General features: G+C 44.2%; 1 protein-coding gene across 7 annotated transcripts in view; it reads right to left on the reverse strand.

Moving 5' to 3' along the window:
- NBN (nibrin) overlaps window positions 1–22,344 on the reverse strand; it is a 70,441-nt gene that overhangs the window by 32,917 nt on the left and 15,180 nt on the right. For 5 of the 7 annotated variants that reach the window (XM_085847459.1, XM_085847458.1, XM_085847455.1 and 2 more), the window contains exons 4-9: window positions 20,130–20,278; window positions 18,621–18,780; window positions 18,266–18,369; window positions 12,913–13,030; window positions 4,328–4,485; window positions 2,582–2,679 (exon numbers count right to left, since the gene is read on the reverse strand). In XM_085847459.1, the coding sequence (XP_085703585.1) occupies window positions 2,582–2,679; window positions 4,328–4,485; window positions 12,913–13,030; window positions 18,266–18,369; window positions 18,621–18,780; window positions 20,130–20,278 (787 nt within the window). The remainder of the gene's footprint in view (window positions 1–2,581; window positions 2,680–4,327; window positions 4,486–12,912; window positions 13,031–18,265; window positions 18,370–18,620; window positions 18,781–20,129; window positions 20,279–22,344) is intronic. The other 2 variants (XM_085847460.1, XM_085847461.1) reach the window with 1 other exon arrangement.

The raw sequence follows: 22,344 nt of genomic DNA on the forward strand, positions 1-22,344 counted from the left end.
TCAGTAAATTGCTTATAACTGAATGTTATAACTTCAAATAAAATAGTGTGTGTGTGTGTGTGTGGCGTGTGTGGCGTGTGCGGCGTGTGTGGCGTGTGTGGCGTGTGTGGCGCGTGTGGCGCGTGTGGCGCGTGTGGCGCGTGTGGCGCGTGTGGCGCGTGTGGCGCGTGTGGTGTGGCGTGTGGAGCGTGTGGCGCGTGTGGTGTGGCGTGTGGAGCGTGTGGAGCGTGTGGCGTGTGTGGCGTGTGTGGCGTGTGTGGCGTGTGTGGCGTGTGTGTGTGTGTCGCGTGTGTGTGTGTGTGGCGTGTGTGTGTGTGTCTGTGGCGTGTGGCGTGTGTGTGTTCCTTATTGGGACTACGGTGCAGTAATCAGTCTTTATTTTGATTATTACAGTTAATGTATTGAAAGTTGCTCAGCAACAATTCAATGTCTGTTAAGGAAGCTGAAAGCAGTGGCATACCGAAGGTATAGCAGGCATGCCACATGCCCTGGGTGCCACTGAGCAGGACTCTGTCTCTGTCAAGAATGGAATATTGAAGTTGAAAGACGTCAGAGACAAAGAAACGAATGGCTGATGAGAACTCGAGAGATGCTGGGTTAACAGCCAAGGAGGAAATGGAAAGAGTCATGAAGGGAACACTCGACCGTCTTCACAGAGAAATGGACGAAAGGTTCGCTCGTTTGCATGACACAGACGCCAAGTTTGGGTTCCTTCTCGATGTCGAGGGACTGTGTCACGGCGCCGACAGTAACGACATAAAGAAGAAGTGCGAAAATGTGGGCGAATTTTACAGTTCTGATGTTGATGGACACCAGTTGTATGAATAAACTTTGGATTGCAGAATGTTTCTATCAAGTCGGGCCAATATGAAAATATCAAGACCTGAAGAACTTCTTGAATTTATTGTTCAGTATGGAGATGAGAGCGTCTTCCCGGATCTTCGCATTGCTATTCAGATAATGCCAACCATTGCAGTTTCCATCACCAGCTGTGAGAGATCATTCAGCAAGTTAAAACTAATACTTTCGTATTTGAGAACATCCATGGGTCAAGGCAGACTCTGTGATCTTGCTCTGCTGAGTGTAGAAAGAGAAGAAACTGAAACAATTACCCCCGGTTGGGGGTGACGGTCATCTCTGAAGCTCTGTTGATGTGGATCTCTGATCGGCTTGGAATGGCTTCGATGTTGTCTTGTCTTTTGGTTCAAAGTACAGACGAAATTCCGGGAGTAAAAAGGATAGAAAACCTCAGAAATCAAACTACATTTCTGAGTTTTCCGCAGATAGATTTTGAAAATGGTTGATTTGGAACATTTATGATCAATGTGTCTTCAAAAGGATAGAAACCGGATCTCAGAAATCAAACCGCATTTCTGAGTTATAAATGGCAGATGACATTTTGACAATGAGTGCTTTCACAAGTTTACAGCATCGGTGACCAAGACATTGACCTTCAATCAGGTCTAAAGTCATACCGTCATGCATTACTCATCGACCGCTACCTGCATACCAAGTTTCATCAAGATCGGGCGAAATTTTTTTGACCGTATCACATCGATGATTTTTCCAACTTTGAAGACACGTGACTCGATAACCAAAATAGATTTTAAAAAAACCGGCCCGAAGAAATTTAGATATTGTTCCATATTATCAGAATCCAAAGAAATTTCGAAGATCGGATCACAAACGGCTGAGGAGATAGATTTTGAAAATGGACGATTTTACAACTTTGGCGTGGCCTTGACCTTCAATCGTGTCAAAAGTCATACCATCGTGCATCACTCATCGACCCCGACCTACATACCAAGTTTCATCAAGATCGGGCGAATTTTTTTTTGACCATATCACATCGACGATTTTTCCAACTTTGAAGACACACGACTCGATAACCAGGATGAATTTCAAAACACCGGCCTGACTAAATTTAGATATTGTTCCATGTTATCAGAATCCAAAGGAATTTCGAAGATCGGATCATAAACGGCGGAGGAGATAGATTTTGAAAATGGACGATTTCGCAACTTTGGAGTGACCTTGACCTTCAATCGGGTCAAAGGTCATACCGTCGTGCATCCTTCATTGACATCTACCCACATACCAAATATCAAGAAAATCGGAAGAAAAAAATGGGGACGGACGGACGGACATTGAGACTGGTTTTATTAGGTCATCTCTAACAAGATGACCTAAAAACTGACTTTGCACATCATAGACCAGTTTGCATCGGTGAAAGCAAGAAAGGTGCAGTTGTAATTTTCATGTAGTGCCATAATTTGTTAATTAAAAGATTAACGAGCTTGGGTTGTATTTTTGAGCTGATATTATGGTATAAAGTTATCTAAAATATGGGTGTCAGATGTTTGGACAGGGGCACAATTTCAATGCTTGCCATAGGCACTATTTTCCGTAGATACGCCCCTGGCTGAAAGAGATGCTGATGTGAAAGTGTCGTTTGGCATAAATGGAGTTGTGGTTGTACAAACAATGTAGCAGAGAGCAAGACGCTAACTAAACAGAAATATAAAAACCAAGTCAATCCAACAACAAACATGTATTGCATCATTTTGTTTTCTTCACCCACCGGGAGGAACTGGAGCCCGTGCATTGCAGTAAAATTTAGTCGAGCAGAAAACTACGGCAAGGCCAATTTCAGCCTCAAGGATGAGCCGCAGGGAAAGTCTGCAAGGCAGAAGACATCAACCCAAACTGTCGAAAGGAAAAGGTTGTCGCAGTTATCATAAGCACAGATATGCACAGTGTTGTGGAGAACCCATCTGCCAGGCATATTTCACCTGATATTTAGTAGATTCCAATATTTTGGTGGGTTGGAAAACCCATCTGCAAATGAAGCATGAACGCAATTCATCCAATCAAAATAATATGACTACTGATGTATAGAACTGTCCATTTGTTACAAATCAGGAAAAATAGAAGCAGATAATTAATGTAGATGCGAGCTCCTTCACAAACATTGATCACTATATTTAAAAAGTAGGCCTAAGTCTTCAAAATTCTTTGTTTTCCATGTGATCTATGTACAAGCATATGACATATTTAAAACAATTTTTTTTTTTGTTTTAAACATTGGGCAAAATTATATGAAAAAATTATAAATAAAAGGTTAATATGTCGTGATGGTATATATATACCATATATATATATATATATATATATATATATATATATATATATATATATATATATATATATATATATATATATATATATATATATGATTCATTTCTGAAGATGATTCATCTTGGCTCATCTCTGAAGATGATGAGCCGACCAATGGGTGTTCGGATTAACCGTGACGTCATTACGGTTGAACCAATCAGTGTCTACCTTATTGAGACCTGCGTATAAAGCACACGCCTTCACTTGCTGCGATTTTTACCCTGAAGAGTGCAGCACGAAAAGCTTCGGTCACTATTATGTCGTGTTTGTTTGTATCCATATTGAAGTTCTTTAGTACCAAACATCTGTATATATATATATATATATATATATATATATATATATATATATATATATATATATATATATATATATATATATATATATATATATATATATATATATATATCAATAAGATGGTTCCTAAGTGGGAAAGCAGTTTCCCATAAATGCATATATGAAGACGAAGAAAGGTAAGGGAATTGATTTTTGCGTATGTAATATGTGCAGGCGTCTAAACAGGCAAACATACTGTTTTGTGGAAGGGAGAGTGGGTGGGAGAGCATGGAACATGTTTCGAGAAGGACAGATTTACATCTGTATAAAGGACATGTCAGGGATAAGTTGAACATAATATGTGCACTGAGGAGGCAATGACCATCCATCATCGAGCAGTATCGGGTGAAGACATCTTGCGTAATACCTCCTGTCGACATGCAAGGCCAGGTGAGGGTTTCTAAACAGTGTACACGAAAAGCGTAATAAATGCGCTTCATTAAAGGGGCATCATCAACACAATAAATTGTTGCGATCCATTTCAAAATCAAGGCATGGTTGAGCAGGCCAAAAACATGGCGGTTTCAGATCACAGCCAGGTAACCCAGGATACGCCTTAAGTCCCCAGAGTGAGGTGGCCGATGATGCGCCTGATAAAGGATATAATTAAATAAGGCCGTTAATTATCTTAAAAGGGGTGTTTTAATTAACCCAAGCACCCAATGTTCACTCATGCACTTCCTTGAAGTTCTCTTAATATACATGCAAAGTTTCAGGCTGCTAGGTTTTATGGTTTTGGAGATTTGGAGGAGACACACACACATTAGTATGGATGTGAGCAGGCAAAGCATCGTCAAAAATAGTGCACTCTCACCGTCTCAGCATTAAGAGTATTGCATCGATCTTCGTGTCAACCTGTTTTTCAGGTTCCACTAAGCAAATGTCTTCGGTTAGCTCTCCATCAAGAGTAGATGGATCTTTTAGATGCGCAGTCCCACCGGCAAGACATATTGGCACTGCCAATCGCTTGTGCTGGAACACAACAAAACCACACAAGGAAATTGTTCATGTCACCCTCTGTTCTTTCCTATACAGGACTGAAACATGGGTTGACCAAAGAGCCCAGAGGTGGCCAAACCATAAACTGGCATCCTTATGTTTTTGGCGGCAGTGAATGTTAATCTGGCTACTTCTTCCATTAGCATTCACTTGTGAATGATAAAATCCCATGGTACCTTTCAACATGAATACAAAATAGTTTGCCAGTACCAGTGCCAAAATCTAAACTCCTGCTCTGATCTATAGCAACACTGCATCAATGGCAACATTAGCCATTGTCCTGCCGGTGTCCTATCCAACAGCTTGGGGCCATTGTCCTGTTGGAACATAAATCTTCGCCACAGTCGAAGGTCTTTTGCACTCTGAAGCAGGTTCTCCACAAGGATTTGCCTGTATTTGGCTCCATTCATTGTTTGGCTCCTCTATTCTTACAAGTCTCCCAGTCCTTGCCACTGAAAAGCTACTCGACAGCACGATGCTGCCACCACCATGCTTCATGGTCAGGATGGTGTTAGATGGGCGACAAATTGTGCTCAGTTTCCGCCAAACATAGCGCTTTGCATTCAAGCCAAAGAGTTCAATTTTCATCTCATCAGACAACAGAATCTTTTACCTCATGATCTCAACCTTTCACATGCCTTTTTGCAAACTCCAGGCATGCCGTCATGTACCTTTTTCTCAGGCGTGGCTTCCATCTGGCCACTCTCCCATAAAGCCTAGATTTGTAAAGTGCAGCAGAGACTGTTGTCCATCTGGCACGTTCTCCAAACTCAGCCAAGGACCTCTGTAGTTCTGTCAGAGTGGTCAATGGGTTCTTGGTCACCTCCGTAACCAAGGTCCTTCTTGCCCAGTTTGGTCGGACGGCCAGCTCTCGGAAGAGTCTGGATAGTTCCATATTCTTTCCATTTCCTAATGATGGAGCTCACTGTTCTCTTGGGAACTTTCAACACTGGAAATTGTGTTATATCCTTCCACAGATCTATGCCTCCTCACAATTCTATCTCAGAATTGTACAGACAGCTCTTTGGACTTCATGGTAGAGTTTCTGCTCTAACATGCACTGCCAACTCTAGGAGCCTATACAGAAAGGTGTTTCTTTCCAAATCATGTCCAATCAATTGAGTTGGCCACAGGTGGACTCCAATCAAGCTGTTGAGTCATCTCAAGGATGATCAAGGGAAATTGGATGTTCCTGAGCTCAATTTGCAGTGTAATAGCAAAGGGGTTGAATACTTATTGACCCAAGACATTTCAGTTTTTCATTTTTGATTAATTTGTTTAAAATATATATATATATATATACAAATTAAATTCTACTTTGAACATTATGGGGTATTATGTGTATATCAGTTGACAAAAATAAAGTCTCATTTTAAATTCAGGCTGCACCACAACAAAATGTGAAAAAGTCAAGTGGTGTGAATACTTTCTGAAAGCACTGTTGCAGCCTCTTCCCTTTCTTCAGACATTGATAGAAATCACAAGCTGGTCAAACACTTGGAATAAATCATTCAACCCTAACAAATCTCACAAACTCACTCTCTCCGAAAGAACCATGAGGCAAACAAACCCTCCGATCTACTTTCTTAACAATCCTCTTGAAGAAGTTCAGTCAATAAAACTCCTGGGTCTCACTATCAGACATGATCTTTCTTGATCAAACCACATTTCAAAGTTGGCCTCAAAAGCAATTCAGTGACGAGGCATCCTCCGTCATGTAAAGTCCTTCCTTGGCACACCTGAACTCTTATCCACCACCTACAAAACCTTCATCCACAGATTGATGGAGTACTGCTCTCCCCTCTGGGCTGGCACCCTTGTGTGCATCTTCAGCGTCCTCAAGAACACTTCATTCGCACAAAGGAAAATCCCCCCCTAAAGCCTCAATTATAAGCTGATGGATGTCAGGTCAGGTCAGGTATGGGAGCATGTGCCAGAACAGCACGTCGCTGCGTCCACTTTCCGCCGGTACTCCAGGGGCCTCCGTCTGGCCATCCCCCAGGCAGATGCCAGGCCCATCCCCATCTCCTTGAGATGATGGTCAACCTGTTGCAACCATGAGGCACGTGGTCGACCCACTGGCCTCCTCCACTCATGAGACTCCCTCGCTGAGAGAATCTGGTGAGCAGGATCAGAGTCAGGAAAATGAGCCACATGTCCATACAGCCGCAACTGACGCTCACGGACTATGTAGGTAACAAATCTCATCCGAGTCTCTCTCAACAACCGCTCGTTGGACACAAAATCCGACCAGCGATAGCCAAGGATTCTCCGAAGAGACCTGGTACCAAAGGAATTAAGTCTCCGTCTCAGATCCTTGGTCAGAGTCCAAGTCTCGCACCCATAGAGCAAGACTGGAAGTACCAAGGACCTGAAGACTCGGACTTTCGTCCTCCCGCACAGGTACCGGCAGCGCCACACCCCATGATCCAGTGAATCCATGACTCCCCAGGCCCGACCCAGACGTCTATTGACCTCTGACTCGCAGCCAGCAGAGACATGAATATCACTGCCAAGGTAAGTGAATCTCTCCATGACCGCAACATCCTCACCAAAAACAGACACAGACAGGACAGCAGCATCCAAGATGTCACCGAAAGCCTGGATCTTAGTTTTGACCCAAGAAACCCGTAATCCCAACGGCTCCGACTCCTCATTCAGCACCTCGAGGGCCCCCAAGAGGATGTCTAAAGTCTCCGCAAAGATGACTGCATCATCTGCAAAGTCAAGGTCCGAGATCTTGACATTCCCAAATGACGCACCGCAACTTGATCTCTCCGACATCCTCCCTAGAATCCAGTCCATACAAGTGCTGAAAAGTGTGGGGGCAAGTACACATCCCTGACGAACTCCAGTAACAACTGGAAATAAGTCAGAGATGGTACCACCACACTTCACAGCACTCTCAGTACCAGAGTAGAGTTCAGACATCAGATCGATCAGTTTTGGTGGCACCCCACGAAGACCAAGAATCCTCCAGAGGACATCCCGATTCACTGAATCGAACGCTTTACAGAGATCAACATAGGCTGCAAGCAGCCCCTGCCGAAACTCTCGTCTGCGTTCGGTGAGGACACGAAGTGCAAGGATACGGTCAATCGTTGACCTCTTTGGTGTAAAGCCTGACTGCTCTGGACGCTGGTGCTCAAGCAGATGGTGGCGAACCCTATCAAGAATTATCCGAGCAAAGACCTTGCCCGGCACTGAGAGCAGCGTCACCCCTCGGTAGTTGTTGCAGTCTTGGCGATCACCCTTCCCTTTCCAGAGAGGGACAACAAGGCCCCTCTTCCAGTCAGTTGGGATGATGCCTGTGTTCCAGGCAGAGCACAAAACTGCATGCAACGACACGAGTGCAGCATTTCCACCAGCCTTGAGAAGTTCGGCATGGATGCCACAGATCCCTGGAGCTTTGCCCCGTTTCAACTGGTTCACCGCAGCCCATGTTTCCACAAGCGTAGGTGGACCACAGTTGATTCGAGGGTCAGCAACAGGGATTGTAACACCCTTGACGTCCAACTCAACAGTTGGGGGATCAGCCTGGTACAACCGCTCAAAGTAACCGGCCCAGCGGGCCTTCACTTCAGACTCCTCTGTCAAGAGCCTACCACTCTCTGCTCGAACTGTAGTGCTCCGAGGGATGGGCTTGGATGAACGTAATGCGCGAATTCCCCTGTAAGCGGGACGAGAATCACCTGTCCACAGGTGATGCTCTACCCCCTCACAGATTCCTCGCACATAGGCCTCCTTGTCCACCCTCAGTGCACGTACAGGTTTACGCCTCAGCTCCCTGAACAGCTCAGCTCTGCCATTCAGCCTGGCCCTGCGACTCTGGTCAATGGTATCCAGTGTCCCTTGAGAGACAAAATTCTTCGTTGCCCTGCGGTGAGCTCCAAGGCATCCACCGGCAACATCAAGGACGGTGGTCTTGAAGGCGCTCCACAACTCTTCAGGACCCCCCAAAGCACCCAGACCCCCCAAGTGTCCACTCAGCCTGTTCGCAAACTCCTCAGCTACTCTCTCATCCCTGAGCTTGGCAACATCCAGCCTCGGCTGGGATGGTACCATTCTCCAGGATTTAAGGTGCAGCTTTAGAGTTGTTACAACAAGCCTGTGGTCAGTATTGAGGAACTGAGCACTCCGGTAGACCCTGCAGTTCTGGATCATCCTCCAACGACCGTCAATGAGGACATGGTCAATCTCCTTTGCCACACCGCCAGCGTTGGAATACCAAATCGAGCGATGAGCTTGTGGGCACTGAAACCATGAACCAGCCACCCTAAGTCCATGACTTCTTGCAAAGTCAAGGAACTTGGTGCCATTCTGGTTCATAGTTCCTGACCCATGGGAACCAACACACACCTCATAACCGTCCCTATCAGTTCCAGTCGATGTATTGAAATCCCCCAAGACTAGAAGTGTATCTCGTCTGGGGCACTGATCAACCACAGACTCGAGTGTGGCGTAGAATGCATCCTTCACGGTGAGATCACTCGCCTCAGTCGGAGCATAAACAGAGACCAGGGAAATGACACCTAAGGAGTGACGAATCCTTAATCTCATAATACGCTCGTTGACCGGTGTTACCTCAATTATCATTGGGGTCAGCTTATTGGACACAGCTACAGCAACTCCTTGGGTATGGTAACCATCAGAGCGACCAGACCAATAGTAGGTGTAACCACCCACCATTATCTCGCCGCAATCCGGTCTCCGAACCTCAGAGAGAGCTGCAATCCCGATGTCCAAACGCTTGAGCTCAGAAGATAACAGAGACAGGTGATCATCCTCTCTTAGGGATAGGACATTCCAGGCACCCACCCGAAGGGACCGCCTCAGGTTAACCCAAGGAGACCGCCGTCTGGTGGACGACACCTCAGCACCACTCCGACACACTCTCCCGCAATCTGACCCAGGGATGTTACCCCGTGGTTTCCCTCCTATCAAAGATTGGGGGTCCCGAAGGCTTTGCCCCAATCCCGTCATCCGGTGAGCTGCCCTGCGAAGGGAAGCTGCACAGGAGGTACTCCCACGGAGTGGGTTTTCAGATTTTTTTGCGTTTTGCGGAATGAAGGGTTTTACGGTGGCCGGAGTGCAAATCCTGCCACCAACCTCCTAATAAGAAGTGACCCAACTGCAGGAGGACGTCCGCAGACACAGTTGGGCACTAGATATGGATGGCCGTTGGCTCACAAGGAGCTCCTCCGCCCTTTGACAGGTCTTGTTTTTAATCCTGCTGGGTGTCCATATCCAAACACCCTCCTCACCAGAAAACCTGGTGGGGGAGACGGTTTAGTCGCCGACAACCCGACCATGGAACAGGTTAGTACAGGTTTACATGGTACCTGTAGCAGGTCACAGATCGAACCTGACCTGACAGAGGATGGATGTCCCATTAAAAATTTTCCAGCATAACATGAATTCATTATAATTACACATGTCAGGAGGTGAAAACTCGCTTGCAATGCTCCTTGGCTATAACAGACAACAGTACAGGTACATTACTGTCACCAAGTGAGGAAGGTTGATATTACTACTCAGCAAAATAACATTTGAAATGTTGCAAGTAGCTTGGCATGGCAAGACCATAACCGAAGCGCTTGATATTGCCCTCGTATTAATGATCAATTCAGGGTGTAGTTTATTCAGTTCAATTATTGTACTTCAAATGTTTGGGCCTTTGCAATACACAATGGACTCCTTTTCTTCACCTGCACTTTGCTTTTGTACAATGTCCCTCCCTATTCCATCTCCAGGTGCTTTACAATGTCATCACTGAGGGAAGGCCCGATGACCTGTGCTGGAAGAGCGTACTTCGTTTTCACTCTGTTTAATTTTCTTGGTGAACAAGTGCTTTGGCAAAAACTGTATTTTTTAATTTTTTGATCAATCAATCAATTGTTTAATTACTTGATTATAATGGATTTATTAAGTACTTATTTATTTTCTTTCTCATCTTGCCAGTATCTCAGGCACCTTTTGGGCTAGGAAGCAGATATTTGGACACAACAGTGACCAAGTCATTTGGCTATAAAGGATATCCTTGATTTATTGGATGGATCAATTAAATGATTAATTACTTTTTCAATCAATTCATTGATTTTCTAAAAGTTACAGATTCGGATGAAACGGTGATGGTTTAGGTATGCCATTCACCAATCGATTAAGAAAAGTATCTTACGATTATTATTTATTTATTTTAATTACGCAATCAATCAATCAATTCATTATTGAACATCGCTCCCTCCAAATTCCACCTCCATGTGTTGCAAAGTAGCATTGCTGGGGGTCTCCCCCTCTGGGCGGTGTTTCCGGTACGGGGGCGTCCGGGAGGCGCTTACGCCTCCTGGGGCGTCCGGGAGGGGCTTACGCCTCAGGACGCATCCGTGAGGCGCTTACGCCTCAGGACGCGTCCGGGAGGTGTTTGGCTCAGGACAGCTTGGCAATGGATGTTTCTGGGCGGCATCGATAGTATTGTTGTGGGCCGGGAGTCGGTGGCGAGAATGACCGCTAGGTGGGGAAGTTTATGTCGTCTTCCACCAGACTCCCCGGAATTATAGGCCGTCGCTCGGATAGCTCCGCGAGCCGGCGGGTCGATTAATCGACCGTGAAACGCCAATATCTCGACGACGTGGCGTAGGGTTAATTGTCTCAATCCAATATACCTAAGTAACCACGCAGTCTTGGCTTCCGTGGGATTCACGCCCTCGGAACGTCTGGCCGAACCGGATCACTCTACCAGCTACAGTGGAGTATCAACTTCCACCGACCAACTCCGGCTCGGATGCAGTCGAGCAGGCCTGCCCAGGACGTTCCGACTACGATGTACCAATTACCGGGGACGAAACCCCGTCTAAACTCAGATACGAACCATGCTGGACCAATGTAAGAAAGGACAGAAACTGACTGGGAACATTGCTGATAAATTTATCAACAGTAAAAGACAAAGGCAAGACTTAACACGAATATGCAAGGAATATTTACAAGGATCAAAAACACTTATTCAGTTCTACTTATAAGACGGGCCCAGACACTCAGACACACACACACACAGAAAGAAAAGAAACCCAGAGTTCTTTATTGGACCCTCCAGCCGATGAGAGATGAGCTCGGGGTCAGTTCATGGGTACCTGTCGTTGCAGGGAAGCGTGCTCGGTAATGCGGCACCTCACGTAGCTAATGGTCGTCGGGGCATGGTCCAGGAGTTCGTGAGAGGCTCGTGACGGAACTTGCGTGGCGAATCGTCGGAGCTCCCAAATTCCTCTCCGAGCATGTACCGACCACGACTCCTTCCTTCCTCGCACCACCCGACTCAGAGCAAAACACGACTCTTGGTCGGCTCCTCTCCGTGCACGTCCCGACAACCACTCCTTTTCAGACTCCTGTCCGTGCACGTGCCGACAAAACCTCTTTTCCGTGCAGCCACCGTGACCCAAACTCTTCCGCTCCACCACCGCGAACCAGCTCTCCAAGCGCCAACGCCAACCACCCTCCGAGATATATCTCCTCCCACCACGGGGAGGGGCCTTGGTGAGAATCATTTCGCTGTCCGTCCCTCATTGGCCTACAGCCACACCCTACCGGGGCGAAGCAGTGGCCCTTGCAAGGAGACCCCATATTCTCCTCGTCGCCTCGCTCGCGCAGAGCAAGAGGGTCTGCCCTGAAAGGCCCACCGTACAAAAACTATCGTTTGTTGGGCCCGAGGACCGGAACCATGATGCCCCCCCTGTCGGCAAATCAAGGTACGAGCAGCTAACGGGCCGTGATGGAGCATGATGGGCTGGTTGGGTCATGCAGATGGGATGATAGATGTAAGATGAGATGTAATAACATAACTAGCCATCACAACGCACACATTTAATCCTCCCACTAAACAAAAGGACGGGGTCCTGACGACACACGTACTTACCGGGATAACTAACTTTGGGACCTGAAAGTTGAGTGGGCATGGTTTCCAGATTCGTGACAGTATTACTGCTACAAAATGGATTTCAGACATCATTTTGTTTCCTTGTTACTGGTATTCTTTGCAGAAGCATTTTGATGAGGCAGTATGAATCGTAATTAACACTCCACTGCACGTCTGCCTTCCCTTCCCCCAACCCTCCTCACTCCCCCACCCCTCCTCGCTCCCCCACCCCTCCTCGCTCCCCTTCACCACTTCACACTCCTCACTCCTCACTCTCACCCCAATCTCTCCCTCCTCCCTCTCCCCCCTCCCTCTCCCCCCTCCCTCTCCCCCCCCCTCCCTCAGTATTCCCATCAATGAAGCGACAGGTGGAATTTGCTTGTACAAAATAAATAGTTGTACCCTTGTTCAACAAGACACAAAAAGAGTAAGAGGGAGGAAAAAAAATCTTTATACACAAGATTGGGGCTCATGAAAGTGCGAGGAATGCTTACCTGTCTTGCATTAAGAAAGAAAAATATTTTTCCAGAGAAGAGAGAAGTGCGTTCGGGTCGGGGTGTGAGTTGGAGTGTGCCCTGGGGGAGACTCGGTTCTTCCTCTTGTGGAGAAAAACTGAATGGGAAAAACCAAAATAGCACAGGCAAAGTCACAACGATCATCGTCCTCTTGAGTAGACAGACGGGAAAAGCTTCAAAATAAAAAGGTGAAATACAAGGGAATGAGAAAAGGGTTATGCAAATGAGCAGTAAAAAGGAGAATAACTGATGAAAAAAAACGAAAAAAAACAACAAAACAGGGAATAAGGAGGAAATGAGAGAGAAGAACCCCAATCTGACTGCACTTCTCAACTCTTTTATTCCTTGGTTATATGGTTGATGGAACCACCTTCCAGAGGCTGTCCTGTCTCATGCGTCCCTCCATGGAAAGTAAGCAGTACACCAACATCTCTTGTCATCCCCAATTCTGACACATGACCTTTATTATCCCCATTAACCTTTCCTAACCTAACAATCTTACTTGCCAGTTTCAGTGTTTCCTCCCCTCCTCCCTCTCCTCCTTTCCTGTTTGTTCATTCCCTTGACGTTTGTCCCACTGTCGGTTCTTCCTTCCTCTTCCATGAGCCTCGTTCCCATAATTTTAAAAAATATAAATAATGATCATCATCGTGTACCATGCCCTATGCAGAGCATTGGTGCTGCCAAAGCAGTTGCTAGGCTACAATCCTGGTTGGGTTACCACTCCAACATAATATTTCAGGCCAGGAATTTGGCTATGGTGCCACTTATAACTCACCTCCTCTTCACAAAGAAAATAGAAATAAAAATGAAAAAGAGGACACAATTCACCTCAGAATCTCCAAGGGTGGCTGTTTGTTCTGTTATTCCATATCAATAACACAGCACATTAGGAATTGCATTTATTATTTCACAGCTGAGCTGTAGGACAATTGTGATTAATAACGATTTTGTTTGTTGGCATTATTTATCATGCTTCTCTGGAAGCTGCAGAAATATTTTACCATGTATTAGCCCTGACAATTTTTTTTTTTAATCTACAGCCTCCCTCTTTCACACCGGACATTGCCAACACTTCACCACCTGCAACTTGAGCTAACCTGAAGGGACGACTTCCCTTACCTCTGGCTGTGAATCCCCCTCAGTTCTCACATCATGTTTGGCTGGGTGCTGTACCACCCTCCCAACAGCGATGACTCCATCTCCAACTCTCTCTCAGACAACATGGACCAACTTTTAATCACTCATCCCAATTCTCTCTTCCTCATATGTGATGACTTAAATTGTCACCAAGCTAATTGTCTGGGTGTTGGTACCACTATCAACAGCCATGGCACTTCTGCAAAGGACTTCTGTGACTCCAGCGGTCTGACTCAATCTGTGAACATCCCAATGCGGATTTCTCCCAATGGCAAATCTTCCCTCCTAGATTTGGTGATGCCCAACTTCCCCGCAAATATATCTTGCTTGTCCTCTGTCCCAATTGGCTCATCTGCTGTGCTAATGAAGGTCAACATCCCTCTGGCCATTCTCAGAGAACAGCCTCTGCGCTGGCGAGTCTGACAGTTCACTCAAGCAAACTCGCAGGGACCGCAAGCAACTGTCACACCTCAGGACTCGTCTCCAATATCCACTGCCGCTAATATTAATTCAGCCTGGGAATTTTTCCACAGAAACCTGCACTCTCCTATGTACAGATTCATCCCATCTCACCTTCAGTTATCTTTCTCATCCTCCCGCTCTTGGTAAGCAGAATCCCGTGGTGAAGCTGAGGCTTTTAAACAACCTGCATTCTCCTCTTGAAAGGCAAATCCAACCAAAGGCAACCTCAGATCATTCCTCAAAGCCCACAACAAGTGTGGGTCTACCCTCAGGAGAGCCAGAAAATAACATCTGTCCAATCTCAAGAATGAACTTTCAAACTTGTCTCCCTCCTCTAAAATCTGGTGATGCCTTGCCAAGTCTGTCTCTGGTGTAGGTTCCCCTTCTATCCCTTCCCTTACTTCAAATGGCACGACAGCCGACTCTGCTCGTGAGAAGGGCGAATACCTCAATTCTACGTTTGCTTCAAAATATTGTGTCCCTAACCCCTCCCTCTCTACCACCCTTTCCAGTCATACCTAACTGCTCCTGAATTGTGTCTTTTGCACCTGAAAATTTGGAAATTTTCTGGAAACACTCGACTCTGACTCTGCAACTGGAACGGACTGCATCAGCTCACATGTCCTAATAGTACTGCAGCATAGCAAACCAATTGTTCGACTTTTCATAAAAGCACCAAAATTGGTACATATGTTGACTAATGTATTCTGAACAATTCTGGAGATGGAGCCACTGGAGATTTTGCAATTTTTTTTTTTTTTTTTTGCGGCTTTTTATTTTTTTTTTGCAAGATTTTTGCGTCTGCAAAAAGGCTGTAGAAACTGCTGCAAATGCAAGAAGGCTAATCTGCAATGCACTGGACTGTGTGCTTGTGAAGGAGAATGCCAGTAGACACAGGCTGAGATATCGGCCGAGCTTAGAATGTGCAAATGCAAAGTCTCATTGCTTGTAAAAGTGTTGACTTCTTGATCCAGAGCCAGTACACTTGAGCTCAGAAACTCATATTGTATTGGACTGATGTATGTGTGTACCATGTTTCCTGGTAGAATGGTAGTAGACAGTAAACCGTAGCCGCTTCAAAGTGAAGTGTGCAATAATTTGACTACATTTTCTGAGTTTGTCATTATCACGATTATCAGTTCCCTTTTCAAAATAGAGTAAAGTATGTAATCATAATGCAATTTTTGTTGATTCCAAACCCATTGAATGTGATGAATATCATATGACTCTTGTTCTCCAGGCAATAATGGGTACTTTTCAGCAAAAAGTTTCAGGAGAGCAGCAATTTACAAATCAAATGGCTTTTTTACCGAAAATACTGGCTCATAATATGTGAATACGCCTTTTCATGGTCAATTTACTGAATTTTACACTTTCCTTATATCTACCACCAATACAACAAGAAAATAAGAGCATATAGCCAATTTCGCTAAAGTGGAATGGCAGCCATTTTGGAAAATGGTCGCCGAAGCTGACCAAGGCACAATCTCGGTTGGCTCCATATCTAGAATTATTCGGAATACATTATTCTACATGTGTACCAATTTTGGTGCTTTTATGCAAATTTGAACAAATGATCTGAAATATCAGACTACGCTGCAAGACTATAAAAACCACTCTTACACTTCCTCTTTTTGCCCTTTAACACAAGACGTCTTCAATCTGCTTGGAAATCAGCCATCACAGCATTGAATGAAAAGGTGCGAAAACAGATCCCCGTAATTACAGACCAATTAACTCACTTCCAATCATCAGCGAGGTCATGGAATGCATCATCACAGTTGACATAAAATCATCCCTTTTCTCCAACAGTCTCCTCACAGATCATTCATTTGGATGCAGACCTGGTCACGACATTGGACATGCTGCTTATACTCTCCCAATAATGGATGGTGTCCCTCAATAACAGAGATGAGAACAGGGCCGTCTCTCTAGACATATCTCAAGCTTTCGATAGTCTAGCATCCTGCCCTACTCTCCAGACTCTCTGCCTATGGAATCCAAGGCCAACTCCACTCTTGGATTACCGACTTCCTCCACTCTTGTAGCCAACGTGTGGCTCTCAACGGAACCCTTTCTTCTCCTCCCTGTAAAGGCTGGACTACCACGAGGCAGGGTTCTAGGCCCCATATAATTACTAATCTTCATCAATGATCTCACTAACGCTGGAAAATCTTCATTATGTTTTTGCTGATGACTCCACTCTCTGCCGTGAAATCCATCATCCCTCAGACAGAGAGCAGCCTCTTCCCTCTCAAACCTTGACAAAAATCACCAACTGGTCAAACACTTGGAACATTTCTTTCAATCCTGACAAATCACACTCACTACCTCTCTCTGAAAGGACCGTACCGCAAACCCTTCTAGCTACTGTACTTTCTCAACAACCCTCTCGAAGAGGTTCACTCACTCAAACTCTTTGGTCTCACTCTCAGCCATGATCTCTCTTGGGCCAGCCAGATTTCAAAATTGACCTCCAAAGCAAGACACCGACTGGGCATCCTCGGTCATGGGAAGTCCTTGCTTGGCACACCTTAGCTCCTGTCCACCGACAAGGCTTTCATCCACAGCTCGATGGAGTACTGCTCTCCCCGATAGGTTGGATCCCCTGTCTCACATCTTGCTCAGGTTGATGCCATGGAAACAAAAGCTTTCAATATAATTCAAATCTCTTACAATGAAGCTGAGTTCATGGACCTATCACTGTATTCTTCTGTCTCATTTCTAGACTTGCACCCTCTGCCTTCTCCATTTCATCCAAATCCATCCACAACTTTTTGAGATATCCTGCACAAAAACAGACAAACAAACAGACAGACAGGGGTGAAAATATAACCTCCTTCCACCTTCGGTAACAAGGGTAAGGCTAAATGTCTATCAACTTGTGATTTTTCCACATTAATAATACCATTCCTTTCGTGCTGTAAAGGCACATAGGGCTGCCAAGGCATTTTCATTGGCAAGGAGTACAGTCTTGGACAGGTCACCACTCTGACGCAGGTTATGATTTTTCCACATTATACACAAACAATCAACATGACAAGTTCACAGCTGCATTGGACAGAGCAGAAGATAAAGCATTTGCAGGAGGTAATAAAATATACATTCAAGCCTTTCAAAAAAAAAAAAAAAATAACGAACTGGTCTACAAAGGAAAATTAATATTTATGTCGTTTTACAAAAAGTAAACTGAAAGAAAGTGTTGGATTTCTCCTTTAAACAAGTTTCTTTACATTTGGCAACAAGATACTCCAGCAGACAGTGGGAATACCAATGGGTTCAGATCCGGGCCCTTTCTTTGCAAATTTGTTCCTGCACATGTACGAGTCTGATTGGGCACAGAACATGTTCAGGAATAAACCTACAACTGCGCGAAGGTGTGGAAGCATTTTCAGATTCATTGATGATTTACGAGCAATTAATGATGGGTTTGTATTTGATACATATCAAAAAAAAACAGGAAAACCAAAGTCACACTTCAGTTTCTTTTTTAGAATTACAGGAATTTTTCAGTGCATGTTGGAATTGTTAGGAACAGAAAATGACCAAAAAAAAAATGTGTGTGTGAGAGAGAGAGACAGAGACAGACACAGAGACAGAGACAGAGACAGAGACAGACAGAGACAGACAGAGACAGAGACAGACAGAGACAGAGACAGAGACAGAGTAGGGGTGATGGTAAAAAGAAATAAATAACAATAGTGCCAGATTGAAAGAGTGCAATTGTTACGTGCTCAGGGAAGGCGGTGGTTTTCTGACTTTCACAGCAGATAAGTACTCTGTGAAGTATTCTGCTTGTACCACAGGTCGCTGGGTAATCAAAGCACATATGGTCTGTAGGAGAGGTGACGGATGATCATGTTATTTGCTGCTTGGTATAGAATAGTTATAAGATTGGTGACATTGACAAGCACAACTCAGAATCCAAGTATTTAGTCTTTCATGAGGAAGCACTGCACTGGGAGCACAAATGTTCGACTTCATGGCAAGAGATCATCACAAGTTGTTTACAAACCTGTGAAGTCATTGAGTGTGACACCAAAAGTATACAAATTTACAGTGCATGAATATTACAATGCAGGTACCTTCACCGTGACTTTGAGTGATGGAGTAACAAAGTGAGTGACCTGGTCATCCCAATGACTCAGTAAATGACCTCCAAGCTGAAGTAAAACGTGGCCGAGAGAGGTACGGTCCGTAATTTCTTGGCCAGAGGAGACCACCACTAGAGGCGCATACTCAGCCCTTTCGGGGTCAACAATGAAAAAGGTAATTAGAGGTACAAAAAATAAATAAACTGCTGCATTCAGTGATGCTAATATATTATTCCCTCATGCACCTGTCTTGTATGAAAAATAACAATACAATGGGAATAGAACACAACAAGACAGAGGATGAAGGGGAGGGTGGAAGGGGTGAGGGGAGGCATTCAAGAAAATAAAAGAACAGGGAATATATTCCTTGGCACCGGTGAGCCAACAGTTAGGCCCGTTATAAACTTACATAATGTGCTTGTTATATGCCATTACTCTGACACTGTACATAATTTCAGATCGTAATCCAAGAGTAAACTACATCAGAAAGTTATAGATATTACTGGAATTAAGCAGTGAGGTTTCATAAAACTTTGAAGCAGAGACGATGCCATCTCCAAAGAAATATGCAAACAAGAGGTGGCCGCTTATGGCAAAAGCATACCCTCGTATTCTCAAGGGTACAAATGGCTAGCTGGCCTTAAGAATGAACACAAATCCTTTGAAGATAACCTCAGGTCACGAGAGCTGACAGACCCCCAACCTGTCAACCAAGTTTCGTCCATCCACAACTTTTTGAGATATCATGCACACAGACAAACAAACAAACAAACAGAGGGGGATGAAAACATAACGTCCTTCACCTTCTGTGGCAGAGATAATAAGGACTCCAGCAAAATTCACCTCTTTAAAAAAAAGTCAAACTTTATGAAAATGGATTGGGGCTTTCTTCCGACACACAGGTATGTGGATCATATTTGGAGAGGTGAAATATTCATTCATCAAAAGCTAAAAATATTTTCTGGGCTTTCAGTTGTAATGATAATGAAGATATTCAAGGTGGTCTTTGTCCATTATCAACCTATCCTGTTCTCTAAGACCTCAAATCAAACTTAAGCACACTTTCTTACACAGTCAGGTGTAGCTTATATGGATCCAGGTAACATTACTAGAAGTGTGGGTAACGAGTATTACTGCACACTAGTCCCAAAAAGGAAGCCAGACATAAAACACACACACACACACCTGATCAGTACTTTAAAAAAGCTATTATATTTGAAGTTACAACCTTAACTTATAAGCAATTGACTGATTTCCCAACTGTCCAGATCATCAGCTGGGCACCGTTTTTCATCAAGGTTTCGATCCTTTCAGCCCAGAACCTCTCCAAACGGCTGATCCATAAGCCCGATCACAGATAAAGTAGACCACCAAATACTTATCTGACAAATTGATAGCTTTAGGATTATACGGTTGAAGTGGTATGTTTGCATCACATCGCATGTTTGCTCCTTTAATCTGTTTGTGCATTACATTATGAGTAGTGCAACAATCCTTTACCTGAATTTGCTGTTAAACACACCAAACTGAATGTGGCAATTGAGACCAAGGTGTGTAACGATTCCAGACTGGAGGCGTTCCCCTTCAAGCCATGTCCCATACTTGGACTCGTCCTTTAGACTGAGCAGAGGAATCATGGATGGCTTAGCCTATCGAGTGAAGCACATTAAAATCAGATAAACTACGGCTGCAAAGGACATCACCAAATGAAGCCTTGTTTCTCGGAATCTATAACAAAACCAAGACGAACAATGCACATAGCTGTGAAACTCAGAAATCCAAAAATAAACAGAAATGCAAAGCAAGGCAATATTGGGTTCAGAATATACATGGTAAAGTTAATAAACAGTAAAATAAAAAATAAACATGGGAATGAGGAAATACAAGAGAACCAGACTTCAAAATCAGGGTCCTGTAATTTTGCCAGTCATACAGTAACCCCCATCCGCCGACCCTTCATCTCCCAATGCCTTCCTTCCCTCGCGCCCCAAATATTTTTCCCCCTCCCCATCCCAACCCCGCTCCATGTGCATATGACAGCAGCAATGTTTCTGCAACATTACTAGACATTGCTATTTGGTTTGCAAAGTCATAACAACATATTGAAACGTTTCTAGAATGTTGCAAACGTTTTTGGGTACCACCAAACAATCCTCATGAACAGTACAAAAAGATAAAGCATCTTGGTTAAATGTTCATTGTATTACAGCTCATTACACAGAAATATAATTGGACCTCAACTGCAGCTCAATCTTACACTTTTACATTTTCTGACAGAAGTATCTGAAACTCTCCAAGCATAAGCATAGCGAGGAGTGGTGGGGTGTGGGGAGTGGGGGAGAAGGGTGCAGCCACCCTGAGCACAGCTTTGGCAGAAGCGTATGGGGGTCATCAAGGTCATTTCAATAATAATATTAGCAACTAAAATTAGCACAGGCCTCAGCAAATGATAAATATTGATGAATAATAATGATATCCTTGGGACCAAAACAGTGATAAAACTAAGTGGGACCACTATTGGGGGAAAGTTTCTGTCTAAAGCTTGAATTGCAGTTACAACTAGTAGGCACTCAGCAGAGAAAGGCACACACCTCCGCCAGGCTAAACAGTTTACATTTTGTATCCCACTGATAGGCCAGATCTAGATCCAGACCTGAACCAAAATCGAATCAGCTTGTTCTTGTCACCTAACCAACTCATCCAGGAAGTTTTCAAATATAATGCTATCTATCGTTTTTGGTCGCATCTCTCAATGGTGAAGAATCACTTAGAAAATATTTTTTTTTTTAAATCATCGCATGAGGATCTTCATCAAAATCGAAATAATGAGTCTTTGTCACACACCCAAACTGCCCATCAAGTTTGGACTGAATCCAGCCATAACTTTTTGAGATATCGTGTCATTTAATATTTTTAGTCGGATGTGAAGAATCACTTTATAAATTCTCTGATCCAGATCCAGATCTTCACCATAATTGAAATATTTCTTCCTCGTCACAAACCCAACCTGTCCACCAAATTTCTTTCGAATCAGTCTCCAACTTTTTGAGATATTGTGTTATATAATGTTTTTGGCCTCATCTCTCAGTGGTGAAGAATCACTTTTGTAGTTCTAGTATCCGGATCGGGATCTTCACCAAAATTAAATCATTTTGTCCTCGTCACACACACAACCTCTCCAACAAAGTAATTAATGAGCGGTGTAAGGTCTGGGCCTGTAATCTCATGCTTTGCAGAAGGCGGATGTTTATTCCCCGGCACCAAACATCATTTAGAACTTGATATTGTTTATATACTGCATCATTGTCTCCAGTGAGCTGTGTTACTGGTAATGGTGCCTGAAAGTTTTTAAAAAGCTAATAGTGACATATAATTTACAAAGCAGATTTTTCCTGAGATTTTTGCAGAGCACTGGTAAGCTCTGCACACTCTCACGATCCCAAAGATGCACTTGAATGTCGAAATTTAAACAAACGAGTGCCGAGATTAGTCGAAGAGCGATGTCTGTGGGGCTTCAATAGGGAAACTGCAGGTTAAAATCCAACAGCAGGGGTTGCTAATCATTGCTTGTCAGCAGCCAAGCCCATCGATGCCTGACTGTTAAACTCGTCAGTTGAATATATGTTAAACCTAAAAATAGGAATTCAACTCGGTGGGAGAGGGAGACAGAGTTAAAATTTAGGCCTTTTTCAACCTGCCAAAAAAATAAAAAAAT

The sequence above is a fragment of the Eptatretus burgeri genome, chromosome 11 (assembly GCF_056783735.1).
Source record: "Eptatretus burgeri isolate ZD-2024b chromosome 11, Ebu_testis_v1, whole genome shotgun sequence".
Classification (NCBI taxonomy): domain Eukaryota; kingdom Metazoa; phylum Chordata; class Myxini; order Myxiniformes; family Myxinidae; genus Eptatretus; species Eptatretus burgeri.